Raw genomic sequence first — 12,412 nt, 5'->3', positions numbered from 1 at the left:
GGAATGTTAACTAATATTGNAAGCTGTAATAATGCCATTACGCTCGAATAATGGTATTGGCTGCCATGAAATATAAATCGAGGTCGATGTTAACGTTGTTACATTGATATCTGATGGATAGGTATTAGGTACTATAAACAAAGAATCAAGCACATTGTGAGCATCATCGATCTATTTTAGAATTTACTCTAGATCAAGAACTTTATTTTACTTTATTACGGAGTACACTAAATTCACAGTTAATTAAGTGTATTTATGATTTAAGATCGAATAAGACTAGTAATCTTACAAACTTTTATTGTATTATAATCTATATAAATTACGTCGTATTACCGTCTTAATTGATAACAACTAGCAAATACAATGTTACTGTATAATATCTTACCCGATTGATGTGTCAAGACTGACACGAATGGACTAGTAGGACCGAATCCGACTGATGTAGAAGCTCTAACTGTCACATTATACGTAGTGTAAGGCAGCAGATTAGATAGCACGTTAGATAATGTTAAGCCATCGACTTGGATTATACCGTTGTGATTCCGTTGTAAGGAATGGTAACTAATATTGTAAACTGTAATAATGCCATTACGCTCGAATAATGGTATTGGCTGCCATGAAATATAAATCGAGGTCGATGTTAACGTTGTTACATTGACATCTGATGGATAGGTATTAGGTACTATAAACAAAGAATCAAGCACATTGTGAGCATCATCGATCTATTTTAGAATTTACTCTAGATCAAGAACTTTATTTTACTTTATTACGGAGTACACTAAATTCACAGTTAATTAAGTGTATTTATTTTTTGAATTAAGATCGAATAAGACTAGTAATCTTACAAACTTTTATTGTATTATAATCTATATAAATTACGTCGTATTACCGTCTTAATTGATAACAACTAGCAAATACAATGTTACTGTATAATATCTTACCCGATTGATGTGTCAAGACTGACACGAATGGACTAGTAGGACCGAATCCGACTGATGTAGAAGCTCTAACTGTCACATTATACGTAGTGTAAGGCAGCAGATTAGATAGCACGTTAGATAATGTTAAGCCATCGACTTGGATTATACCGTTGTGATTCCGTTGTAAGGAATGGTAACTAATATTGTAAACTGTAATAATGCCATTACGCTCGAATAATGGTATTGGCTGCCATGAAATATAAATCGAGGTCGATGTTAACGTTGTTACATTTATTAAATATAAGTTATAATGGTATTCTATAAATAATTATATAGAAGACATTTAGTATAACTTCGGTCATTGTGAGATTATTCAGGAAGAAATTGTACGTGTTTAAAATTTTTATCATTTCATTCTTGTAGTTAACAATAAAACAAAAAATCTAACCTGATTGAAAAGTTGTAGATGACATGACCGGACTTTCAGGTCCATATCCCACAATAGTTGCGGCTTTAATTGTGATATTGTAGGTAGTGAACGGAATTAAATTTTGTAATATAACTTTAGTATTAGAGCCAGTAGTTTGTATGATACCATTATCATTCCATCGCGTTGAATTATACCGTAGACTATATGTGACGATAATACCATTACGATCGAGAATTTGTGGTGGCTGCCAAGATACGTTAATTGATGTAGATGACAAAACAGTGGTAATGATACTTTGCGGATGTGAACTAGGTACTGTAAATTATGAAAAATAAGCGAATATTTATATGTTGTATGCAAAGAAAGCTAATGCAATTTAAGATCAATTTGAAAACAGCTGGGTTTTTTATTAACAACAAATTTAGACTGTAAGTGAATACGAAATGATATGTACTCTATGAAAGTGATTATAGATCCTAGAATAAGGTCCTTATGTAAGATAAATTTGTACAGTAATATCAAAACTCTGACTATGCACTTCAAGTATAAATAAATAAAGAACTTAATTGAAAATGCATAGAAGACCATTACTTGATTTACTATAGCTTATAGTTTTTATAATTAGAACTATTAAATAGTATCTAAGTTTAGTAATGTGATTTTTGCTATAATCATTCAAATTGATTTACCGTCTTCATGGCTCGTAGCGTTAATAATTTCACTGGCAGCCCCAACAAAATTATATTTAATGTTATACGCTACGATTTTATAGAAGTACATATGTGATTCATGCAGATTTGTCGAATAATATTCGGTTTGGCTTCCGTTATAGATTAGACTTGAGTTATGTATTGATGTATTGGTAGTATATTCTGTTTCCCATTGATAGACTAGATAACCTAGTAAGCCATTAGGACGCCTTGGTAACTCCCATACGACTTTAATTGTTGTAGCATTATAACCCAGAGCATAAGCATTTCTAACTGGGCCTTCAGGAACTACCGCGAAAACAAAAATTAAAATCATTGACCGTGTGTCTAAAATAGTGTAACGAAAAGTTTCATATATCGTACTTTATCTTTAGCTCTAAATAATTATCATATATTATTATACTTTAATTATTAGTATCTAATTTAATTTTAATTGTAATAAATGATATAATACTCTTACCAGCTTCATCTGTCTTGATTGATAATATCTCTTTTCCGCTTTGTCCAATAGCATTACTAGCCCATATATGCAAGAAATAAGTACTATATGGTTTGAGATTATACAATCTTGTCAGCGTATTAGTAACAATACATCCTTGCTCAGTTAAACTTGACATGCATCTACTATTTAGTGTGCTATTGAGATGATTATAAAGCTGAAGAGTGTAGTTAATAATGGGCGAATAGCCATCAAATATAGGAGGAATCCACGATATTGTGATATTAGTGGCTGTAATATTGGATGCTTGAGCTTGCTGTACCGACGACGGTGGCACTAGAAAGGGAACGATAAGGAATAAAACGACTATAAAAAATGATTTATATAGCTGTTACTGAAATTACGCTAATATATTGGATATTTATTAAATTTTAGATTATTACCTTGAACTATTACTATAATGTCAGACGAAAGCGCTAAACTGTAGCCATTGCTAATATTGCATTTGTAATTGCCAGCATCTTCGTTGTTAGATGAATTTATTTTTAATTGACCAACAAACCTTAAATTGCTGCTATTGACTATTAGCGAAGTAGAATATCTATTTAGTAATGTGCTATTTCTTATCCATGATAATTGAATTGCAGCTGGATTACTGCTACCATGGCATTGTAAGACGATTTCTTGATTAATCGGTACAAAAACTGGACTAGGACTGCGTTCAAATGTTGGAATGGCTACATTGTTAAAAAGTATTTTAATCAAAGAATTAAAACTTAGTGCCAAATCTTGATACTTTTATTATTCTGCTAACCTTATCCTTGCTCTACGTTACTAAAATAATACCTTAATCAAATTAATTTTGTAATTCGTTTAGAGAATTATTGTAGATTCAATAATGTTCGATTACGTAGAAGTACTAGAAATAGTTTATAGTCTATAATCCGTTTAACTGCCTTTAGTCTAAAATTTGTATTTATTCACATCTACACTGAATTGGATCAAAACATAGCTTTCTACAAATTCTGTACGTCAAATAAAGTAAATTTGTTGAAATATAGAGCAAGGATAAACGGTAATTTATTTAGAATTAGCCTATTTCTAGTGACAAATACTTAGTCTATCTATGGCGTATCGGTTACATCTACTTCAATATATCGTTTTAATACATTTTCAAACCAAATTAACTTACCTATCAAATCTATAAACGTCTTATTACTCGTTGCTGATCCTAAAAAGTTACTGTATTGGCATTGATAGTTCCCGATGTCATTATTAAATACTTCTGGTATTACAAGACGACTGTACGTATAAAATTTTTCTATTATCGTTATATTTTTATAGTTTTGAAGAGCTATGCCATCTTTTAACCAAGTAACAGTAGATATCGGTGAGCTTGTTCCATTACATTCTAGCATTGTCAAGTTGCCTTCATACACAAGAGTATTTGTTGGATACTGAACAATTCGGGGTGAATCTAGGTATATTAACCGTATAAATTAATTTTTATGAAATGGATCAAGATTTAGCCATAAATTGGATTGGTGGCCACATAGATATTTATCCATTCCATAAAATGATTTTAGGGAAAAACTATCCACAAATTGTTTAAATTTAGAATTACTTTTGTAGATATACGGTAGCAGAACGTTTGCAATTATTATTATAGATGATTGTACGAGATTATATATTGTAGCCTACTTATTCTATTATTTATGATAAGTAATATCTAACTACTGTATAACTAAGATTATAGTTTCGTTATTTATATAAATTAAAATACTATGCATATACGATCTTACTATAAAATTTAAATATACTTAATGACTACGATTATCGTAGACTGTGAATTCAATTGACTTACAAGAAAACATTGTAGACCATTGTATATCGCCAAATGAACCATAACCAATATTTCCAGAACCCCAACCGTACTGAATGGCTCCATATATTATACTACTGTCATTATGAGTTAATCTGCTTGTACCAATCGGAACATTTATAGATGCTGTAGAGTAAACATTACTTACATCATTCGTAGTGACTTGTCGCCAACTGATTCCTTGTAATACTTCTCCATTTAACATTAATCCGTCTTTATATTTATCTTGTATCGTGATTAAGACGTAATTTGGATTGATATTGTAATGTTGTAAATAACGATGGTACGGTTATTACGAGATTGTTACTATATTGTTCGATTGCTGGTACAATTGTCATAAACGGATCAGCTCTCTTAAGATCTGCCTTATTTCCTTTAGCGTATTGTACAACTAGACATGGCTTATCGCACGTAAGAAACGAATCAGTGCCGCTAGCTAACTCGAGTTGTGTAAACTCGCCTCGGGATAACTTGTAATTTGAACTTGCTGACTGAAGACGTACCGTAGTATTATCGTAAGCGGCGACGATACGATATATATCTCCAGCTGCTCTACCAGTAAATGTCGATAATATATAATTTTGACCTAAGTATTTACTTGGCATATAATGTTCTTGTAAAGGTTCGCAAGTAGTTTTACTTATAGGAACGTTAGCGCAACGATTTCCAGCTAGAACTGAGATATCTTTGTTAGAATATATAATTGTTCCAGTTAGATCTTGCCGGATCCCGAAAAAGAATCCTTGATTAGGTAGTAAATTAATCGTCAGATTCCTATTTCTAGAATAAGTTTGACCTCCGTAATTAGTATTGCTTGGGAAGCTAATCTCAACTTGTGTGTTGACATCTTTACTGATTATTAACATTTGTCCTGAACTAATAGAAGTATATGTGGCAATAACATATTCTTTACCATAAAATTGGACTGGTAAAATATGAGATGAGCTTCCTAGTAGGCTAGATGCTTGTAAACTGGTAACAGTTATATCTTCATCTGAAGTGATATGTATTGTCCTTGAAGCTATTCCTGTTACTCTATTTTCGCTTGTTTCTGTAAATTTTATGGTTATCGAGTCGTAAGATGCAACATTGTATTGAGTAGCTGTATTGAAATAGTTATTTCTAACAGTAATGGTGGCAGATTTATCCAGAGCTGTGACGATAGCAGCTGCCGTTGTAGCAGAATTAAAAGAGTTGAAAAGTCCGAAATAGAATTCTCTTCCAATACTTCGTATTATTTTATAATCTAATATCAAAATAAGTAGGCGAGCACTCGTGGTTATAATGCGCTATAAATCAATACAGTATTATTACAATGTACATTCAGTGTATAGCGTATAAAATAAAACGAACTGCAAATCGGCCTAAAAAATACATAGAAAATGTAAAAGTCATGGTACAGTATATAGTGGGTAGGTATAGAAAATGTATACGCACAAAGTAGAGATCATTTATTACAGATAAAGTTTATAATTTTATAAGTACTAGAGTTATAACTTGTTGGAGTTGAAAATAACACCACGTTTGCTAGTAATCTCGCTTATACTACAGTACAAAATACAACATTGATATTTTATACATCTATACGATGGGGATGACAGTACAGTTGTAGCAATCAGTGTACTGTACTGTACGAACTAGTTTTTGGATGGTCTGTGATCCGAGCCAAAGTTCATACTCGATCTCACTGGTAGCAACGCTAACTTTAGTGCGAAAGGCGTATTTTTTTGAAATTATAGTATTATAATATACTACGCTATAAGGACTTCTATCTCTTAGAAGTCCCTGACAGTATATTCTACGACTATCCCATCCCCCGAAGTGTTTGACCACTGGCGTAAATAATTTTGTATTTAACATCTTAATAGTTTGATTTCTATGTACAGTATAGCACTGAAAATATCTAGCCTACTGGCTTCGCTCCTGTACGGTCATGGACAACTAAAAGAAACCTTTTAGTAGTCCATTAAGCTGCTGTACCTACGCTGGATCAGTAAAAAGTTCATTGTGTGAATGTACCTTAACTGTATCGTACACCAGAGACCCTTAAATTAAAGGAGATACTGTACATTACATCAGGCCACTAGCTCAGCTAGTAAACCTACGCTGCGCTATGCCTCTAGCCATAGGTCTTCTCTATCTTACTTTATTTGTAAAACTAAGACTACACGAAAGCAAGATTGGAAATTTAATTTAATATATTTATGGTAAATCTATTTAAGAACTCGTTGGACAGCTTGAGCTAAGTTTGGGAATACTTTGTGTATATAGATGGAATGGGCTACTGTGCAGTATGGTATGCCAAGTATACAGAACAGTACAGTAACGAGCGAGGGATCTAATGTAATAAAAGAAAGATGAGTGGCCCCACTGTACGGCGCATACTGTACTTGACGAGGTACTACTAAAATAAAGAAGAAAGGCAGTATTTTTTGTAGAAAAGTTATACACATAATATGTCGGAATTTCAAGACTTTCAAAAGTTTAATAAGTCGGTGACTTTTATGTTATTAAACCGTACCAATTAGCTGTTTGTAATACATACGCATGTGTGAGCTCGTGTAATGATAAAGTTACCGTTATGTCTGTAATTTGTAATATAAAGTCTGTTACTAAGTGAGTATTCGTAGGAAATGTATCTGTTACATGAAGTGATAATATAATAAATTAGTTAATGTGTACAGTATATACGAGTAAAGTACCTGTTCCAATTAAGTTAAGAAGATCGATCACTAATATTCATACTAAAGTCTATCGTTCTGATTCCTAACAATTTTTTATACTGTTTAAGTAAATACAGCGACTAAAGTTAATTAATATTGTATTGGAAACATTTTGAGCGGGTTATAATTCTGTAATCAGATACACCATTCTGAATACTTAACTTTTAACTTTATATTGCTTAAGTAGCTGCGATAGTCATCGATTAATGCAGCCATTTCATGATGTACATTTTTTGATAAAATTTCATTCGTGGTATGCTACTGTAATATATGAGTTATGTTGTAGTGATTTTAGCTAATTACAGCAGTTTTGAGTAGGCAATACAGTGATAGTATGTAGTGTAGAACTGTATGTCTTAATAAAGTAAGTGTTGATATGGCTAGTATGATGAAACGGCACACATTTAGTATGTGCTATATAAGGCCGTAGCTGATAGCCATATTAAGTAATGTTATTAAGCAATGTACTAATGTGATTGATGACTCCTATGTAGAGGAGCAATTGATGATAATTTGTATAAGCTGTACAGAATTGTTATCGTGGAGGCTAAGTCGATTATCCGGTTTATCTTAGCCACTTTCGACTGTCATTATGAGAGGAAGAAATTGGAATTCTTCTCCGACGGACAAGACGCGGACGTTAATAAATTTAACTGTTATAAGTTAATTATACGGTGTTGACTATTTTGTGTCACATTAGAGATTTGCTCAATTTTAGCAACTCAGAATTTTGAGTTGACGGATTACGAACCTAGGGCTAACAACCCGTACACTACATATGCACTCGTATATAATTCTGATATCAGTCAAACGAATCTTAATTTGTCAACTGTAACAAGGCTATTTCGCGTAAATTGACTAAATTTAATTACAGAGACTAAGATATCGATATATAACAATACCCTATTACAGCTATGCTATACCACATGATGTATTAATGAATTATTATGCTGTATAACGTGCACAGTAAGTATTGATCTTTAACTTCTTGGGAGATCTTAATACGTATTAAGTAATTTAAAGAGATAAACTAGCGTTAAGTAAGGTCCTGTTTGTAACGCTTTGCATGAGTTGTCATCTTCCGATTGGACGACTCGTTCTAACCTGTTTTACTGTTGTGTAGTTTTTAGACGAATATTAAAGCTATGTTAGTGAACTGATAAAGTGTTCACTTATATTCCTAAGAAGTGGTGATAATTTATTGTGAAACCCTAGTTAGTTTAACCTTTCTTGCTACAAATCTCAATCTGTAACATATCCCAAATTACATAGATTACAACACAGAATTGTAATACTACGAATATATCTTGACCGGTGGTAACTACTGACATTTTGAAATAATGCCTATAATTCTGTTGAAGAAATAATTACAACAAGTACTGTGCTTACCGTAAATCGCAACAGTGGCGACTTCGCTAGTGATTGATCCTATTATATTATCGTAACGACATTGATATAATCCTTCATCTTGTGTAGTTATATTTGATATAGTCAGACGACTATAAACGTAAAAGTTCTCAATTAACTTTATATCATCATAACTTGTCAGTGGATTGCCATCTTTCAGCCAAGTTACGTTAGCGATAGGACTACTAGTTCCATTACATTGCAGTGTAAGTGTTTTTCCATAGATAATATTAACACTTTTCGGATGTTGTATTATTCTTGGATGATCTAGGTTCAAAATGATAGATGATATTAATTTCTATTTGATATTATAACTGTTGTAGATAGTAATAAAATTCATTCATGAAGTAATAATTGGTATACATGTATTACATTTATACAAGTTCATTGTATTTCATGATTATGATTTATAATTTGTTACTTAATGTGTAATGTACCTACGTACTTATACGGTAGTAAAACAAGATCTTTTCGATCACAAATATGATATTGCATAATTATTAAACCAGTTATTAGAATAGATTGTATAGTCTATAACATGTAAGTACAACTGCAGAACCAAAGTACAGAAATGATACAAGATATCGCCTTTTCACAGATTGTAGCCAGAAGTAAAGCTATTATTACATTACATTGCAAGTATAGATGTACGTACAGTATAAACTAATTCATCGATGTATTAGAATAACATCTTGTTAAGTTTTGAAAATACTTAAATGATTACTTCAATCATACTTATCTTATTTTTAAAATAATTTAGTATACGAAACATATGTAAATTGCTATAATAACAATATCGAACTTATAATGATTATGATACCGTGATGTTATATAATTTCTAAAATGCCTTAAAGACATTGCAAAATTATTAGCCATATCCCAATCATTTATAATTATCTAACATTCATTAAGTTTAGTTTACTTACAAGAAATTATTGTAGTTACTTGTAAGCCACCAAGGAAAGCGTAACCATTAAGATTACCGCTTAGACCATATTGAATCGATCCATACATTACACTACTATCTTTATGAGTAAATCTAGTTGTACCAGTCGAAACCGGAATAGGTGCTGTAGAATAAGTATTATTAACAATATCTGTAGTGACTTGTCGCCACACAACGCCTTTTATTACTGCTCCATTAAGCATTAATCCATCTTTATACTTATCTTGTATAGTAATTAAGACGTAATTTCGATCGAAATTCAGGTTTGTTACTATAGTTGGTGATACAGATACGACGAGATTGCGACTGTATTGTTCTATTGCTGGTACGATATTCATAAATGGATCATTTCCGGTACTACCGAAGGATTGAATAGCGAATTGTACTACTAAACATGGGTAATCACACGTTAGAAATGCATCAGTATCCGCAGATAGTTCAAATTCTGCGAATCCACCTCGTAATAACTCATAAGTTGCAATTGTAAAGTTTAAGCGTACTTTAGTATTATTGTAAGCGGCGACAACGCGAAATATACTGCCGGCTTTTACGCCTGTTAAAGTCGATAAGATGTAATTCTTGCCTAAAAATTTAATTGGCATATAATGTTGTACTACTGGTTCACAATTTCCTGCCTTTATTCTAGAACACTTGTTGCCAGCTAGAACTGCGATATTATTATTGGAGTAGATAATTGTTCCAGTTAGATCTTGATTAATCTGTAAATAAAATCCTTGATTGCGTTGTAAAGTAATTGTCAGATTCCTATTTTGCGAATAAGTTTGACCGTTATAGACAGTATTATGTGAGAAAGTAATCTCCACTTGTGTATCGTTATCGTTACTGATCATCAATATCTGTCCATAAAATAAAGGACGATACATGGCAACAATATATTCTTTACCATAAAATTGACTTGGCAATATAGAGTATGCAGTTTGTGCAGTTGTGTCTCCATAATAACAAGCAACTGTTATATCTTCATCTGAAGTTATATACACGGTCTTCCAAGTTACTCCTGATGCTGTATTTTCTAAGTTGCTTGCAAGTGTTATAGTCAATGAATTGTATGATGAAATGTTATACAGAGTTGACGTCATATCATGATTATTCGTAATATTAATACCAGTAGATTTGTTAAGAGCTGTTATGACAGCATACGGTATTACAGCGCTTAGAACAGTATCACAGTATCCAAAATGAAATTCTCTTCCGATACTATGTGCCGTTTCGGAATCTAAGAGGAAAGCAATAAAAAAAACCTGTCATGATGTATTGCAAATAACATTCTCGCATCGTTATAGTTTTATCATGCATCAATTATACTAAATCTTTCTATTTTTCTGAAGATTCAATGATTAATTAGGAAATCATACAACACACTTTTCATTCACTACTATATTGACAAATAATTAATCTAGCGCAGCTCATCCTCTTTATTTACATAATAGGTTAGTACATTTACCATGAAACGTTGCTTACTAATTAGCATTTCGGGATAGCTAGAGAAATGATATTATATAGTAATAAAATCGATAGTTAGGTTTGCTAATTAGACTCTGACTAGTAGTAGATTAAGATCTGAAATGGAAATTCTTATCTACAGCTAATGAAAACTACCCTGCCATAAACAGTCAAACAGCATCCGATAGCCATACGTAGATGGTTGATATTCATTTCATACGATACAGTAAAGTATTTTAACTTCTCAAATCTCACCTTAGTGATAAAACATCCTAAATAATTTAATGGAATGTTTAAACATTTCTACAAATATAAAGCTTACACTTTATTTTCAATTAGGGGCAAATATGCTTGTGAGCTAATGTATTTTACTAAGAGATTTATTACTGCTAACGGATTACTAGATATGTACTGATATAGAATTCCATTTTGAATTAAAATAATATCATTTTACTCGTGTGTATATTTACTAGTAGATTATATTACTGCTAATGGAGTACTAGATAAGCAATGATATGCAAATAGTGTAATGTCAATTTTTTCAAGCTGGCACAATTATAGATTAAAGATTATTGTATTCAAAAATAAAATTACCATAGATTATAGTACTGAAAGTATGTACACATGTTCATACTTAGAAATTAGATTTCATTGGGCTGAGTAAAAAGTATTAGCCATAATAAAAATACTTTGACTACATGATTATTGAATATTCAATTATGCTTAGGCCTGTTTGGATACTTCTAGACCGATATATATCTAACCTGTTTGATACGATAAACCAATAGAATAAAGAAGGATAGCTATTATTATTAGCACCTTCATGATGTTGTTATAATTTTAGCAGCAGTTGAATCAATCGATTCTATAAGTGGAAATTTTAAAACAAGCCTAGAAGAGAAAGAATGAATATAAATATTGATATTGCATCGATTAATATCAAGTAATTACTAATAAGTTTTAAGCTAGAATTGACTACGATATGAGTTAATATCATTCTACTGTTTACTCAAATTCACCACTATAAGCATTGCTACTCTTTATGAATACCTTTAGCTAATAGATGTAGCTGACTAGAAAATTGAGATTGTCAAATACAGTTTATTCCCTACCACTGTCTGTCTAATCCTATTATTTCTTAGTGATGTATTGTAAAACAAGCAAGTTTTCCAATCAGTCAAATTGCTACAAGAAGCATAAGAATATGATAACAGTACACTCGCTCTAATCGAATTATATCGTTTTAAATATGATATGATATTGGTTGTGGTCAATTGAAAGAATCTGGAAAAGTTAAAATGATGATGCGGTAAAAGGAATAATTTGTTGATCAAGGATGACCTATCGCAGTAGACTTTTCATTCGATTACAGCAATATTCAACAATCATCAAGATTACTATAAACACTACTTTGATAGCTTAGAAAATGTTTGGTAGCTCTTTGTAAGGAATCAGTAACACTCCTAAATTGACTAACTTGTTGCTTTATAG

At 31.7% G+C, this 12,412-nt stretch overlaps 1 protein-coding gene across 1 annotated transcript in view; it reads right to left on the bottom strand.

Moving 5' to 3' along the window:
- The window catches only part of TRIADDRAFT_34144 (uncharacterized protein), a gene marked incomplete at both ends in the record, with an annotated part of 40,105 nt that extends 31,332 nt beyond the window's left edge, over positions 1–8,773 (bottom strand). Inside the window, one exon of the mRNA XM_002118360.1 lies at positions 8,494–8,773. Within this exon, the coding sequence (XP_002118396.1) occupies positions 8,494–8,773 (280 nt within the window). The remainder of the gene's footprint in view (positions 1–8,493) is intronic.
- Positions 8,774–12,412: the final 3,639 nt, after the last annotated feature.

The sequence above is a fragment of the Trichoplax adhaerens genome, genomic scaffold, assembly GCF_000150275.1.
Source record: "Trichoplax adhaerens TRIADscaffold_48 genomic scaffold, whole genome shotgun sequence".
Lineage (NCBI taxonomy): Eukaryota > Metazoa > Placozoa > Uniplacotomia > Trichoplacea > Trichoplacidae > Trichoplax > Trichoplax adhaerens.
Note: the sequence above shows the minus strand (reverse complement) of the source record. Positions and strands in the feature narration are given on the sequence as shown.